Here is a 17,214-nt window from a genome sequence, read left to right on the forward strand (position 1 = left end):
CCAGCTTCATTTTTATTTTGAAATAGACTCTCACTAAGTTGTGGAGATCCTGGCTAACTTTTGAGGCTGGCCTCAAACCTGCTATTCTCCTGTTTCAGTCTCCCAAGTACTACAATTATGTGCTGCCATGCCCACCTTCCCCCCCCCCTCTCTCTCTCTCTCTCTCTCGTAAATTTATTTCCCAACACAACACTTATTCCGGAACTTTAACTGGTTCTTGGTTTCTGCTATGTTAGGGAATCACGTCATTTATAAATCTCAGAGGACTAAAGGCTTAGTGCTACTTAGACCAAAAAGAAAATCCAAATCATTAGACGAGAAGGTTGGCACTTGACACCGACTGGCCTATCATGTAAGACAATGTATTTGAGTTCTATTTTATAGTTAGATTAGTATCAAAATGTGTTTGTATGATGCTTCATGATGCCCAGATCCTAATTCCTTTTGTCTCAACATTTTATGAAATGAAGAGGACAGTAATTATTATTTCCATCTCATTAATAAGAAAATTAGAAAATGGAGGATGGCACAAAACAGCTAAGCGACCTGCCCAGGGTTAACTATTTGGCACCCACTGAATCCCAGGCCCTGCGCTGGATGCTCGTGATCCAGAGACCGACGAGACAGAATGGCTCCTGCCCTGTGGGGCTGATGGTTTCAGGGTCATGTGTTAGGAGACAAGTGGCAAAGGAAATGCTCTCTTCTGCCTCCTGATACAGCGAAAGATGAAAGCGCAGCACCGACCGTGGGCATGTGTGAGGTGGCACGTCGTTTATCCCGTGACTTTATCTGTGCCACTTGATTTCTTTTGTTAACTTGACATCTTGTGTCAGCTCACATTGCTTCACAAAGTCCTGGACAACAGGTACTCAATAAACCCTTTCTGGGAGTTGAGTCCAGGGGTTTTTTTGTGCGTGTCTTCTTGTGCTTACTTTCTCTTTTTGGTCCAATATATACTAAGTGCCGTAAGGTGCAATGAAGCTAAATGACTCATCTTTTGCTATCGTGTTGAGACAAGATATATGCAGAAAGCATCCAGAAGATAAGGCAGCGTACATGTGTGTATGAAATAAATATATGTATTTGTGTGTGTGTGTGTGTGTGATTGTGTGTGTGTGTTTATGAGCGAGAGAGAGAGAGAGAGACAGACATTAATGATTGAGCCCAGAGGCATTCTACCTCTGATCTATATCCACAGTATTATTTTACTTTTTTTTTTTAAACAGGGTTCTTCTAGGTTGCTGAGAATCTTGCTAACTTGCTGATCTCAAACCTGGGATTCTCCTGTCTCCGCCTCCCAAATACTGAGATTACAGTCATGCACCACTATGCTGGGCTGTGTATATATATGTGTGTGTGTGTGCGCGCGCGCACTGTAGATAGATCTGTGTAGATACACACACATACACATTATGCATATATACACATAAAGACATCATAAGGCATTAGTGCAAAGCAATTATAGTAAGATGCTAATTTTGCAATAAAAAACAATCCACAGGGCTGAGGGTGTTGCTCCGTGGTAGAGTGCTTGCCTAACATGCAAGGGTCCCTGGTTTTGATCCCCAGAATGAAAAGGGAGGAAAATCAAATACTGTAAGTGAGAAAAAATAAAAACAGAGGAGAGATCAGTAAAAGCTAGTTATTGAGTTAAAGCCTAGCCTTTGAGTCTCTGGTGAAGTCCCAGGCTCATGAAACGCGGGTGCAGGTGCATTTCAAGGCCACAGGCCACACTCTCCAGGTGAGGACAAGACCTTCCAGGGGGGCTACCTGCAGCCAGGAGGCCGCTCCATGACACATACGCATTTGAAGAAGCTGGAAAAAGAAATGGCTCCCAAAACTTGCCTGTGTGAGACCTGGTTAGGGACTAAAATTCGCCATAACCTCTAATGATACTGGAGGGGGAACAGTCAGACACTGTTTACCCCAAAATTTGTGGAGAAAAAAAAAGGTCATGGCCCCAGAATGCTACCAAATAGCTCAAAAAAAAAAAAAAAAAGGCACAGCGTAACTGAGTTTCTGACGTCTTTTATTTACAGCCTGAGTTTAGTTGCATTTTTTTTTCTTCCTTTCTGCTGTGAACTTAATCATAACACAGCATTAACCCCTCTGCCCTCCAGGCCTGTGTGAGAAGATTCTCAGCCTCATGACTCTTCCCTTCATGGTGCTACAAAGCAAGTATGGCAGCCCCCCTGGCAATGGTTATTTTAGGCGTGGGTCCAGACTGAGCAGTAACTCAGAATAACTTGCCTGATAGACTGTGAAGAGAAAAATATTTGGATACTGGTAAAAAGCCAACATATTTTCAACTTGTCAATATAAATGTATCCAATGAGATCAGTAGGGAAAGCACTGTGGAAAACTATCTACAGTTATTTGGTGCATTTATTGTATTTGCTCTAAACCAGCCCTGTGGGTGAGACGGCAGCTTAGAATTCCCACAGATTGGAGCGGTTTCAAAATAAGACGTCAGATCCATCCATGTTTATACGTGTGTCTATATGTGCTGGAGTAGCCTTCTGCTGAACGATGTTGAGTGTGTGCCTCTTCAGATAGGTTCCCTCACCCACGGCCCTTCAGTAGAACCAGGGGCTGGGGTGCAGCAGGTCAGAGCTGGGCCGGCCCCGGGAAGTGGGCAGAATGTCTGCGCTGTCCACGACAGAAAGGAGGTGCTCTGGTGCGGCCTTCAGTGATGAGCCTGGGGCGTCTTGTTTTCCATCAGTCTAGTAACAATTTTGTCTTATATGTGTGAGAAAATTTTTAAATCTCTGAGTCCCAGCAATTCAATTTACCCAACCACCCTTTCCCCCTCTTTTTATTAAAATAAAATTATATATTTTATACCCCTTATGGTAAAACTCCACGGATCCTGTTTTGTGGGGTGGAGGCTAGAGAACCCCCTCGTTATTATGATCAGCTGCTTTCCTTAGGGAAGCCCGCGGGCTTAGGGGAGAGCAGGCCAGGGTAGGGGATCCCCAGAGGGCCCTGGGCAGTGAGCGGCAGTGTGAGGTCAGGGGGGTGGGGCTGAAGGTTAGAGGAAGAGGAGATGGTCCTCGTGTGACACAAGGTTGGGCTGTAGCCCCCCACCTGGTCTGCCTGCCCTGTATTACTCTCAAGCCCCAACCTGCTCCCTTTGCCAACCACTTTTACCCGCTTTTTCTTTCCCCAACATATTTTTTCTTAGCTCCTTAAATTGTAAAATAGAACCAGATTTCTTGAAACATTGGGAGGGACAGACTAAAAGAAAATTGTAAGCCCACCCAAAGAGACTGTTCTCTTTTTTTTTTTTTTTTTTGGCTTTCATATATAACATTTCCATCTTTTCAAATCCATCACAATCGTGCTGGAGTTTAAACCAATGTCTGCCAATAGGATGCATTAGGACTATTGTGATTTTTTTCATTTTTTATTGGGGCATTGTAGTCATCCATCTTAATGGAGTACAAGATGGTAGAGGCATGCATGCACACATCACTCTTAGCCCTTCCCCGATTCCTACTCCATCCCTGCCCCCTCTGTCCTCCTCAGGTTTGGCTTACTGATTGACGTTGATATCTTTGTGAATGAACATCATGTACGTTAGGGAATTTCCTTCGTCCCCCCTCCCATCACCCCATTCAGGCCTCCTTATTTGCTTATCTATGGCTTTTCCTCTTTTGTCTAGAGTTCCTCCTGTGACCTTTTCTTCTCCCTAGCTTCCACATGGTTTTTGAGTTTAATGCTTTTCAACCAAGATAATATTTCCCATTGATTGCCTGTTCTGTCGTGAGTCTCCGTGTCTCTAAGCTGCCTCTCCTTACACTACCCTTAGCTCACTCTTGGGCACATGTGTTCCAATCTAGAACTTACCCCTCTGAGTAGGACGGGGCCCATGGAGTGTTAATTACTGAGTTTAATTGCTCCTAAATTTAACTGCTAGACCTGATGATTTTCATGGAGTTTGCAAGTGTCAAGTTCCTCTTAAACTCCTCAGAAAATGATGATTCATCTCTTGAATGCCCCCAGAGAATGGTTAAAAAAGGGTAAACATGCCTGTAATCCCAGTACTTGGGAGGCTGAGACAGAAGGATCACCATGGTTTATGGCCAGCCTCGGCACCTTAGGCCCTCTGCAACTTAGTGAGGTCCTGTTCCAAGGAAAGAAAGAAAGGAAGAAAGAAAGAAAGGAAGGAAGGAAGAAAGAAAGAAAGAAAGAAAGAAAGAAAGAAAGAAAGAAAGAGGAAGAAAGGAAGGGAGGGAAAGAGAAAGAGGGAGGAAAGAAGGAAGGAAGAGAGGGGGAGGGGAGAGGAAGGGAAGGAAGGAAAGAAGGAAGGGAGAAAGAAAAGAAAGGTAGACACATCTTTACTAATGGATTAGTAGGACTAGCAGAGATCTCATCCCATCATGATCTCTGTCATTCACTGGGCAGATCCACACTGCAGGTGACAGGGGCCCTGCTTGCTGTGTTGACCGGAGCAGCCTTGTCTCCCAGGAAGCCTCAGGCATGGCATGCCTGGTGGCTTTTTCCACCTCCACCCTGGGTGTGTTCCTAAAGTGTTACACCCTGTTGCAACAGCCCTGGTGGAAGGCAGTATCTAGTGAGCTCATAAGTGTTTCCATTAGCATGGTGCTGACCTCAGAGAAGATCTTCCTTAATTCCCAAAGGATTCAATTATTATGAGGAGTGAAAAGGAGGCCAGTTATTTTGGATAAATATTATTTCAACTTCATAAAACATGTCTTGAGTGATTCTTTGCTTTTCTGCCTTCTTTCCCAACATTACTCTTTCCCGTGTGTGTGTGTGTGTGTGTGTGTGTGTGTGTGTGTGTGTGTATTTTTTTTTTCAGTGTTAGGGATTGAGACCAGGGCCTTATGCATGCCGGGCAAGGGTTCTACTACTGAGTTGTACCCCCAAAACCCTTCTGTAAATCACAATCTGCAGCCTGCTGTTGAAAATTAATCTGTGAACCCCAAAAGACTCATGGTAAAGATGAATCTGAGCAGTGAGCTGCTGCAGGTCCAGAGGATGAGAGTAGAGAAGAAAGGCCCGGTGTTAAGAGGAACTGTGAAGAGTGGATGTGTAGACGACTGCTCAGATTCAAAGAAACGTTTTTGCTGATTCATGTAAAATTTAAGTAGAAATTTGGGAATGAATTTATTTAAGACTTTGAAATTTTTAGACCCCCGCCCCACCATATTATACTTTGCCTACAAATTTCCCATGGTTCCAAAGTCTCTTCTTTCTTTTTCTTTCCTTTTTTTCAAGCTTTGTCAAAACTTGTTAAAGATATCTTTCATAAACAATCATGATATTTCAAAATTTGTTAAAGATATTTTTCATAAACAGTTATGCTATTACAGGGCCGATATGTACAGGCCATAGGCAGTAGGCAGTAACTTTCAAACTCCCTTCTTCGATGGACTACCAAAATCATATGAAAGTCACTTAGAAACCCAGCAAAGTCTTCATCTGAGGTTCTGCAAGAAAAGCTGAGGGTGAAGATTGATGGTTCACATGTAGCAGGACATTTAACAGCTTTTCATAGCCATGACTTTCAGGAAGCGAAAGGAACATAGTAGAGTCCACTATCCAGAAAGGGTGCCACTCTTCTGAAGGACGCCCTAAGGTGGAGTTACTGGGAAGGCCAGTTTGACACACGGGAACCAACCTTTGGGGTCAGGTTCCAACAGATCTCTGGCTCTAAGGAAGTTAAGTCTATGCTGAAGGTAGAACAGGGAAAAGAGAACATAAAAATCAGTTTTAGTTTGCCCACACCATAAGATATTTGGGCCCAAGGTGGCTGTGTGTGTTAACATCAGGGAATTTTTCCTGCTGGGAACCAAGAGCAAGTCTCCTAAGGGGGATATGTTTTTCCCTACAACAACCCAGCATTGGAGACATTTATTTACTTATCTACTTATTTATTCTGAGGACTGATCCAGGGGCATTCTATCTCCAAGCTATACCCCAGCCCTTTTTTTTTTTTTTTTTGAAACAGTGTCATGTTAAATTGCTGAGGCTGGCCTCAAACCTGCAATCCTCCTGTCTCTCAAGAACTGGAATTACAGGCATGTGCCACAAAGCCCAGCTTGAGACTTTTATTAGTGACATATGCTCCTTCCATCCCCATATAATAATAAAATATTCTGTGTGATAACAATATGGCTCAAAAAAAACTGAATTTTGCATTTTCAATAAAACTTGATGAAAATAGCATTTCAAATGGTACAGTCACCAGAAATATCGTCCTAAAATATGCACATGCTTTCCTTGGCATCTCCAGCACCTTCAGCCATCTGTGGCTGGTCCGCTCCGGCATCTCTGCTTTCTGCAGGGTAGCCCCGAGCTTGCTAGGGCCAGCTTTTCCCTGTTTCCCTTCGGTCCCCTTCTCTCCCTCTGCAGGGGCCCCTCCAGGCTTGGACTCTGGCTTTGGAGAGGCAGCGACAGCTGACCACCTTGCAGCTCTTCCCTGAGGCTCCCCTTCGCCTTGGCTTTATCCCTTTATGTCCCCCTCAGTCAGTCCTTTCCTTGGGCATAATGGCAGCAGCGTAGGATGTCGGCGCTGGGCTGGGGGATGCCGTGGCCCTCAGTCTTTGGTCAGCCTTCACACTGTTCTTTTTCTAACATTAAAGAGGCTGGCGAGGGTGCTCAGGGACCAGTAGGAACAGAGAATGAAGACAGTCACAAAGGAGCTTGAGGAGGAACAGTAGCCACAGGAAATATAGACTTGGACTTAAGCCATCAAGACCGAGCCTGTAATCCCAGGACTTGGGAGGCTGGGATGGGAGGATTGAAAGTTTGGGACCAGCCTCAGCGAAATTAGGGGCTCTCAGCCCCTAATTGTTTTGAAACAGAATCTAGTGTGATTCTGTTTCAAAACAAAAACTATAAAGTACCTCGGAGATCGAATGCTCCTGGGTTCGATCTCTATTAACACACACACACACACACACACACACATACACAGAAAAAAACAACAAAACAAGCCTGATTCTTGTCATGATTTTGCTAATAATACCCTTGTCCATTATGGAAATCTCTCCTTATCCTAAATGCATTAGGTCTTTCTTGTTTGAATATAAAAAGTTTGAATTTGAAGAATTTGGATCCCCACTGGGAGATATCAGTGGAGAAATGGCAGCAGATGATTCTGTTCCTTGTGAATGTTTAAGAATATTCACCCTTGAACCATAGTCTTTGTTGAAATTTCCCTCCTCCAGAACCAAGGTTAGACTATTCGCTGAGGCCAGGGCTCTCTTAAACTATTAGCCTAGGGGCGTAGCGTGGAGGTAGAGCGCGTGCTAAGAGATCTTAGGTTCAGTCTCCAGCACCGACACACACACGTTTACCTAACAGAGCTCACAGCGCCCGGCCAGCTCTTGTGGCCCTGGTGCTCAGACTTGGCCACCGCCAGCTGACCGACTGGGGCCCTCTTCACTCTGCAGGTCCTGAGTAACCTGGTGATGGAGGAGCTCCTGCCCACCCTCCAGACTGACCTGCTGCCTAAAATGAAGGGGAAGAAGAATGACAGAAAGAGGGCGTGGCTCAGCGTAAGCGATGGTGTTGCTATGCAACCATGATATCCAAAATGAATGTCCCCTTACCTTTTCTGTTCGGGGCAGCTGTTGCTTTTAAAGAAATTTATTTCCTGGGTGGAGAAATGCCTGCCTCAACCCACTCTATCTCACTTATGTGAGGATTAACCCAAACAGACTTGAACTTAAAAAAAAAAAAATTCAAGCGCGTGTAGGATTTTGTTTAAACTTTGGGAGCCTGCGATGGCCCTCCTCGTCCCTCTGCTCCTGTGCGTGCACACGGCAAGCTCAATTCACCTGTCGTTCCTCATGCAGCTCCTGGAGGAGGCTTACAGCCTGGTTCAGCAGCAAATTTCGGAAGGATTGAGTGCCTTGAAGGAGGAATGCAGGGCTCTGACCAAGGGCCTGGAGGGAACAATCCGCGCGGACATGGACCAGATTGTGAACTCGAAGAACTTTTTAAATGGGAAGATCAAAGGTCAGTGGAGATAATCCATGTTCCCACTAATTTAAATAAGCTGTACATTCAGGAATTCATATCGAGTTAGAAAACAGTAGGCTCTTCCCGTATCTGCGGGTCCCATATCTGTCGATTCAACCAACCACAGATGCAAAAGAATTTTTTTTAAAAAATTGTACTGGAAATGTACAGACTTATTTTCTTGTTGTTATTCCCTAAGTAGTGCAGATAAACAACCATTTATGCGGCATTTCCATTGTGTTAGGTATTAGAAGAACTCTAAAGATGGCTTGATATATATGAAGTGGATGGTCGGTGTACAGAGGTTATATGTGGATATCACAGCTTTTTTTTTTTTTTTTTTTTTGGTACTGGGGACAGAACCCAGGAAAATTCTACCTCTGAGATATACTCCCAGCCAAATTTTTATTCTTTATTTCGAAACAGGGTCTCTTTGAGTTGCAAAGAGCCTCACTAAGTGGCTGAGGCTGTCCGTGAACCGCAATCCTCCTGTCTCAGCCTCCCAAATGATTACAAGTGTGCGCCACCACGCCCCGCTTGCAGCATTTTATATCCTTGGATTCTGGTATTCTCAGAGTTGGGGGTGAGGGTGGGCGGTTCTTGGAACCAAATAGCCTGCGGATACTGAGGGACAGCCGTTCGTGATTTCAGAGAATACAACTGAGGAAATTGGGAGGTGGTGACAAAAGTCCTACTAGGAACATGCCTTGGGTATTCTTAAGGGTTTAGATCTTTCTATGGAAGCTTCATAGATGCCAGGAGAAGACAACTTTGTTTCCAATCTTATGGGAGAGCTTGTATATTTCAATACTGCCCAGGCTGCTCCTACAGGACTTCTTACTCTGAATTCTAGTGGCTCTTCTCCCTTCCTCCCTGTTGTAAGCTCTGAGAGCAGAACCCTGTGGCCCTGGTGTATTCAAGTGTATTCATGCTTAATGCCATCCTGGTAATACACAGACTCTCTCTGGTGAATAGTTAAATCAGTGCATAATGGATTTGCCTTTGACAAAACCTACAATGTTGGCTCCAAGTCACTAAATCTAGACTTGCTCCAACTCTGGCACTGATCAGTCGTATGCACTTGGGGAGGTCATTTGGTTGCTGTTTTTCTCACTGTCCCTCCTCCCTCTGAAATCAGGAGGGCTCACAAAGGCCGCAGATGGCAACCTGGGGCCCTCCACTCAAGTCTGGCCCCACCTGATTTTGTGAATGATGTTCTACTGAAACACACAGCCCTGCTTCTTCACACATGTACTGTGGCTGTGCTTGTGCTGGGACACCAGAATGGACTCACTGGAACAGAGAGATCTTGTGCTTTGCAAAGCCACAAATATTTACTATCTGCCACATGACACAAGAAAGTTGGCCTCTTCCCATACAAGAGGCCTTAGTGGCCTGCAAGGAATCCTATGAAATAATTTCTGTGGTTCTCAGTTCTATCTGGGACCCCCATAACCCAATGCACACACCACACTGAACATCAATTCAGAGAAAAAGGAACTCATCCGTGACTGATTGTTTATAAACAATCTAGCCAGCCCCGCGTGGTGGCACACCCTTGTAATCCCAGTACTTGGGAGGCTGAGACAGGAGGATCGTGGTTCGTGGCCAGCTTCAGCTACTTAGTAAGGCCTCTGCAACTTAGTGAGACCTTGTTTCAAAATAAAAAATAAAATCAGACTGGGTGTGTAGCTCGGAGGTAGAATGCCCCTGGGTTCCATCCCTTCTACAATAAATAAACAAACAAACAAACAAACCATCTTTTTAGACAGTCAGTTTTCAGATTATGATTCATTGAAAAATGTTTACCAGGTGCCTGTGCGCAGGTTGGTGGAGCTTTGCAGTGGTCAAGGAAGCCCTGGCCCCTGTGCTCCTCGGCTAGCAGTCTCATGGCATTGCCTGCGTGCTGGATTCTCCTCTGCAGCACTGACCCTCTTCAGGCCATAGCCCAGCTGGCTTCAGGGCTCTCAGTACAGTCTCACGGAGATTAGAGATCAGAGGAGGCATAGCCACACGAGGGCTGTATCTGTGTGTCTATCCGTCTGTTTGTGCAGTGCCGCCCAAAGCCAGGTATAGGTGAACTTCAGAGTACTTTCCGTTTGCTACCATCCAGGCCTCACTACTGTAGAACACAGGGGTCTACAATTGGCTGTGTGTTGAAATACTACACACAACTTAAAACCACCAGTACCAGCTCTCCTGGGCCAGCATCCTGTTCTCTGGGGTTTGGCTGGGCCTAACCATGGCCGTTTTCATTATGAAATTAAACCATCTTTTTTTTTTTTCTTGCCTAAATCCCTGCAGCTTCCACATATCCTTATATGATAGGAAAATATTCTGCTCTGGACTAGTCATTATCTCTTAAAAGAAACCTTGGCACAAAGTAATGATCAAATTTATTTATTTATTTATTTATTTTTGGAACTGAGGATTGAGCCCAGGAGCATTCTACCTCCAATCTACACCCTCCCACCCCGATTTTTTAAATTTAATTTTTATTATTTATCTCAGCTTCCCAAGTGCTGGGATTACTGATGTGTGCCAACACGCCTGGCTGATCAAGTCTTTTATTATTTATTTATTTATTTATTTATTTATTTATTTATTGGTGGTACTGGGGGTGGAACCCAGAGGCTTTCTACCTCTGGGCTATACTCCCAGACCCATTTCATATTTTATTTGGAAACAGGGTCTCAATAAGTTGCTGAGAGCCTCACTAAGTAGCTGAGGCTGGCTTCAAACCTGCGCCATCCTCCTGTCTCAGCCTCCCAAGCGCGGGGATTACAAGTGTGTGATACCATGCCCGACTTGATCAAGTCTTTTAAAAATAAAATATCAGAGCCGGGCATGGTGGTGCATGCTTGTAATCCCAGTATTTAGGAGGCTAAGACGAGAATCCCAGGTTCATGGCCAGCTTCAGTAACAGCTAGGCTCTCAGCAACTTAGTGAGACTCTGTTTCAAAATTAAACAATAAAATAGGAGTGGGGGTGTGACTTAAAGGGAGAATGCTCCTGGGTTCAGTCCCTAGTACAAGAAGGAAAGAGACAGAGAGGGAAGGAGGGAGGGAGGGAGGGAGGGAGAGAAGAAGAAGGAGGAGGAGGAAGAGGAGGAGGAGGAGGAGGAAAAAGAAGAGGAGGAGGGGGGAAGGAGGAGGAAAGGAAGGGAGGGAGGGAGGAGAGGAAAGAGAGAAGGAGGGAAGGAGGAAGAAAGGGGAAAGGAAAATGGAGGGAAGAAGGAAGAAAGGAAGGAAGATTGGTTGGTGGCAGAGCATACGTGTGTGGGATATGAAATTTACTTAGCCCATAAGGCAGCACCCGCAGACCCGGGTTCAGGAAGCCGAGTGCCAGGGCATTCAGCTGTCTAGAATGGGTGACCTTTGAATTGAGCCTTGAAGACCTGAGTCTGATGTTTATAAGCAGAGGTGGAGGAAGGAAGGCCCGTGTGAAGGATGCTGAGGGAATGTAGGGAGAGGGTGCTGGAGTAGCTGTGGGGACAGGAGCAGGGGGAGCAGGGGGAGCGGGTCAGTTTCCTCCCTGAGGCCTCCTGTGCCGGCTCCACCCCACCCCGCAGGAAAAGTCGGCCGCCTCCCCTAAGTCATCGCTGTGCATTGCCTCCCCTAAGTCATCGCTGTGCATTGCCGGTGCTCTGGATTATTCTGAAATTTCAATTAGCTGCTTTTCAAATAGTGCCTCCAACAAAGTTAATTAATAATTAATTTATTCTCCTGGCACACTGTTTTTTTTTATAAGTTACAGAGCATTTCGTAGTTTGAATCATACAATCAAAAGGGTTTCCCCCCAAATAACTACAACCTGTTTAATATTTTACATCTTGAATATTTATAGTACTGGTTATCTCAGATTCGGAGGCAAAAACCTGACCATCCATAGCTCTGATATATTTTTGCAAAAGAAACCAGAATTTGGCTGTTTGTCTTATTGTAAACAACTTATTTGCCAACAAGAACTTAGAAAGCACACTTGAATTGTAGTCGTGCTTTTGCAAATCAGGACGTGACCTGGACTGTGATCTAAGCCCTCCAGGCCTCTTTTGTACCCAAGGATAAAATGGCGGGTGGTGGAACTTGCCTTGGCCCTTGAATGGCTCCGGGGACCCGCCCAGCCCTGGCCTGGCTCCAGTGCCTCTGAATCCCATTTTCCCCTCAGTCACCGTGTTTGGTCATTTCCTACCTTAGCGATGGTGGCCCAGCCGGCAGAGAAGAGCTGCGGGGAGAGTGTGCAGCCGTTCCTGGCGTCCATTCTGGAGGAGCTCATGGGGCCAGTGAGCTCTGGCTTCGGAGCAGTGCGCTCCCTCTTTGAGAAAGAAGTGGATGAGCTCAGCCAGAGCTTTCACACCACCAAAGACAGCGCCCAGCTGAAGCAGGTAGGGTGCTGAGGGAGGAGCTGCGCGGTGGCGGCTGGGCTGCCCTCCCTTCCTTCCTTCCTTCCTTCCTTCTTCCTTCCTTCCTTTTTCTTTCTTTCCTTTCCTCCCTTCTTTCCCCTGCCCTCCCATTCACTCATCTAGCTGTTTTTCCATCTATCCAACCCTTCATTCATTCATCCTTTAATTCACTCAAGTTTCTTTATTAATGGTTTTCAAGTTGCAAAGATAACATGTTTGTACAAGTGGAACAATATACTCAATACACATATATACAATATAGATAGGCAAAGTTAATCACTGATACGCAGTAATCAAGCCATTCTGAACTCCCAGGCCACCTCTGTTCCCAACTACCTTAATTAATTAATATAAATAGCTTGATATATCTTAATATGTTATCTTTGTTCAAACAAATATATATAGGCATATATCCTCATTTAAAGAACTTTCATTTGTGTGTGTGTGTGTGTGTGTGTGTGTGTGTGTGTGTGTGTGTTCAAAATGATAGACTCATGACATAGACCAGTGTTTCTCTTAACTGTGGTCCCTCGACAGACACTTCCTCATCATCAGGTTGCTAACAAGGCAAGCCCTTAGGCCCCACTTCAGTTGAATCAGAAACTTGGAATGGGACCCTGAAGTCTGCTTTAGCAAGGCCTCCAGAGGATCTGATGTACCTGACGCTTAAGGATCACTGACATCTGTATAACTCTACAGCTTGGTTTTGCACTTGGCATATCATGATGAACATCCTTACAAGTCAGTAGATAAAACAAGATACCTGTTTTCCTCCTTTCTTCCTTCCTTCCTTTCTTCCTTCCTCCCTCCCTCCCTCCCTCCCTTTCTCCCTTCCTTCCTTCCTTTCTCCCTTCCTTTCTTTTCTTCTTCCCTCCCTCCCTCATTAAAAACTAATTTTTTTCTTTCTGATTGACACAAAATAATTGCACATATTTATGGGAAGCAGTGTGATGATTCGATACATATATACAGTGAATTAAGATCAAGTCAGAGGAAAGAGCATTTTATACCCTTAAACATTTATCATATCTTTGTGTTGGGAACCGTTAAACTAGAAAGTTCCTTTTTAAATATATAACAAATGATTGTAATCTATAGTCACACTTCTGTGCCACATATTTTTATTCCTTTATGCATGCATACACAGATATAATTGTACAAAAAAGACATTTCATTAACACTTTAAGGTTTCTTATTGCAGCCTGTTCTTGTTAAATTGTCTTTATTCCCCAGTACCACCTACCTTCCTTCAAACAACTAATAGCACAAAATTAGCATATGCAATTTTATACTCCCCCCGATACTTATATAGTATATAAGATACACACACTGGCCAGGCATGGTGGCACATGCCTATAATTCAAGTACTTGGGAGGCTGAGACAAGACAAGATTGTAGGTTCAAAGCCAGCCTCAGCAACTTAGCAAGACTTGCAGCAACCTAGTGAGACCCTGTTTCCAAATAAAAAGTAAAATAGGAACCGGGTGTGGTGGCACACGCTTGTAATCCCTGCGCTTGGGAGGCGAAGATAGGAAGATCAGGCAGGTTAGAAGCCAGCCACACTGGCTTAAGAGACCCTGTGTCCAAATTAAAAAAAATAATTAAGTAAAATAGGGCTAGAGATATATCTTGAAGATAGAATGTCCCTGGTTCAGTCTTACACACACACACACACACACACACACACACACACACACCTCTGTCTCATACACACATACACACTCATAGACTATTTTTTTCATTGCTTGCTTTTTTAAAATGGGATTCTATTTTGTATATCATTCTGCTTATCAGTTTTCTCATTCAAAAATACCTCATAAAACTGTTTCCACATAACAGTTCTAGCTCTAAGTAATTTTTTGTGATGGCTGTGTAACATTTCATGTATGGAAACACTATGACTCAATCCATTATCCCGGTGTTGCTGGCACAAAAAACAACCTTGCATGTATCTCCGTACATCCTGATACTTTTATTTCTATGGGCTGGGTTCCTACTTTGAACGGTGTATTTCTTGTGTTAATAAATGCTTTCACTGTATTTCAAAAAAAAAAAAAAAAGGACTTAAATTTAACCTCCACCCATCAGGCATGGCAGGGGACTTTCCCATACTGCCATCAGTGCTAGGTGTCATTGCTTGCTAAAGTTTGAGATTTTGATAGGAGCAAAGTGTAACGCATTTTTCCTCTCCAGCCTGCCTAATTGATATATTTTTTAAAGATTTTATTTATATATTTATTTATTTGGTTGGTTGGTTTGGGTCCTGGGCATCAAACTCCGGGCCTTACACACACTACTAGGTAAGCACTCAACCACTGAGCTACATCCCCAGCCCGTAATCGGTATTTCTAAGAAACTGAGACATTCCTGAATTGTATGATAAGGGACAGATTTTATAGTGTACTTTTGGCCACTGATTTCACTCCAGGGGACCTCACTATAATCCACTTCTTAATGGAAATAATGTTTCCCTTTAAAGCCCAATGGGAAGGGCCCCTTTTAAAACTGCCAGCAGTGTCCTTTCTCCCCAGAGCTTCCATTTTCAGCAACCTTCTTTCAGTCTTCTCCTCTCTCTTTCAAACCTAAAGTATTCAACTTTAGAAACATTTTGAAATGGACCTCGAAAATAGAGTGCCTTCTGTTGCGACAACTTCCTAGAGTGGAGCATGTTGATTACACTGGCGGCTGCAGCAGATGGTTGGACCTGGGCAGCCAGTGGCCTTGCTGATTAAGTTATCAGTTGTGCAATCTGAGGAGGAGGGGCCCCCGGGTCTGGAACTGCCTGTATCTCCCATCTCCCCGTGCAGCCTTTTCCCGTATCCTCTCCCCAGCCACCAGCACCTGGGCAGCCTTCAGCCAAAAGTAGCCCGGAGCACTGGCCAAGCGTCACAGGATAGTGAGGATCCCTGGCTTCCCTCCCCAAGGAGCCCGGGGAACTTTCCAACCTCCCCGGGGCTCACTGAGAGGGAAGTCACTCCTTTAAGACAGCTGTGGACATTCTATAGCGGTACCTGCGTACCGACGTTGATAGCAGTACAATTCACCACGGCCAAGTTATAGAACCAGCCTAGGTGTCCATCAACAGAAAAATGAAGAACACGTGGTCCGTATACACAATGGGGTTTTATTTTGCCATAAAGAAGAACAAAATTAAGTCATTTCCAGGAAAATGGAGGGAATTGGACAACATCATGCTAAGTAAGATTAGCCAGATCTGGAAAGTCAAGAGTTGTGTGTTTTCGCTCATATGTGAAAGCCAGAGAGGAAAAAAAGAAAGGGGGTGGGCGAAGGGAGTCCATGAAACAAAGGGAGAGAAATTGATTAATGGGACCAGGGGGAGAGAAAGGAGGGGCCGGGGAAAGAAGTTAACCAAAGTATGTTATGTGCATGTACGGATATGTCACAAGGAATCTGATGATTATGCATCATTATAATGTGTCAATAAAAATTTCCTTGGAAGAGAGAAAGCTTTGGAGGCTCAACAGCAGTTCTATTTGCAAAGAATAGAACTGCCTGCCTCTCTTGTTCTTGAAAACTTGAGAAGGCTAGCATCTCCCTGAGCGCGCCCCTGGCTATTCCTGTCACCTGGTTGGCAGCTTCCATGGGTCTCTCTATCCCAGCAGTAGAGCTGCCCTAGGGACCCACCAGAGGAGGGAAATAGGACAGTGGACGATGTCACAGTGGCCCAAGTAAGGATTCTTCTACTAGCATACATCGACTGTCTAGAAACCTAAATGTAAAATTTTCCCCTTCAAAATGCAGCATCTAGACCAGCTTATGAACCTCCCCCTGGATTCGGTGAAGATGGAACCGTGCTATACCAAAGTCAACCTGCTTCAAGAGCGCCTGCAGGATCTCAAGAGCCGCTTCCGGTTCCCCCACGTGGACCTGGTGATCCAGAGGACCCAGAATGACATGCAAGAGGTGTGTGCCTTGGACAGAGGTGGAGGAGGAGGAGGAGGAGGAGGAGGAGGAGGAGGAGGAGGAGGAGGAGGAGGAGGAGGGAGCAGAGAGACAGCTGCAGATGCAACAGGGTGCCCCAGGCTCAGGGACACGAGGCACATTTCTGAGCTTGTAGTGACTGGGGACATGTTCTCTCCTGCCGGCTTAGTCTTCCTTCCATGTTGATGAGCACCAGAGAGAAGAAATGTCTCAGGGAAATAAAGTAGCATTAATTGATCATAGCAGGTTGGTCAAGTCGGGGCTTTGTCCATTGGCTGCCATTGAGAAACACTTAGGGAGGTTTTTTTGTTTGGTACTGGGGATTGAACCCAAGGCATTCTACCTCTGGGCTACAGCCTCCGCCTTTTATTTTGAAAAAGGGCCTTGTTAAATTGCTGAGGGTTTTGCTATGTTGCAGAGGCTGGTCTTGACCTGCAATCCTCTTATCTCGGCCTCCCAAGGCTTACAGGATTACAGGTGTGAGCTGCCATGCTCAGCCTCAGGGAGATTTCAAGAAATATTGATGCCTGAGCCCCATATCCAGTGATTTGAATATCTGTCTATGATATAGACATGCAAATGTTTAAACATTTCCACTGTTTGTAATATACAGTGAGGATGGAGAAATACTGACTTAATTCTCTAACCTAGTTCAGAGTAAATCAATCCATCACAGATTCTTTTTTTTTCTTCTTTTTTTCTTTTGCAGTACTGGGAATGGAACCCAGGGGCATTCTACCTCCAAGCTATACCGTCAGCCCTATTTTTATTCTTTATTTTGAAACAGGGTCTTACTAAGTTGCGGAGGGCCTCGCTAAGTAGCTGAGGCTGGCCGTGAACCATGATCCTCTCTTCTCAGCCTCCCAAGTACTGAG

At 44.8% G+C, this 17,214-nt stretch overlaps 1 protein-coding gene across 1 annotated transcript in view; it reads left to right on the top strand.

The window, feature by feature from the left end:
- NIBAN1 (niban apoptosis regulator 1) overlaps positions 1-17,214 on the top strand; it is a gene marked incomplete at both ends in the record, with an annotated part of 141,502 nt that overhangs the window by 109,793 nt on the left and 14,495 nt on the right. Inside the window, 4 exons of the mRNA XM_080698752.1 lie at positions 7,425-7,529; positions 7,830-7,992; positions 12,192-12,379; positions 16,160-16,321. Of these exons, the coding sequence (XP_080554878.1) occupies positions 7,425-7,529; positions 7,830-7,992; positions 12,192-12,379; positions 16,160-16,321 (618 nt within the window). The remainder of the gene's footprint in view (positions 1-7,424; positions 7,530-7,829; positions 7,993-12,191; positions 12,380-16,159; positions 16,322-17,214) is intronic.

The sequence above is a fragment of the Muscardinus avellanarius genome (assembly GCF_963383645.1).
Source record: "Muscardinus avellanarius genome assembly, chromosome: 7".
Lineage (NCBI taxonomy): Eukaryota > Metazoa > Chordata > Mammalia > Rodentia > Gliridae > Muscardinus > Muscardinus avellanarius.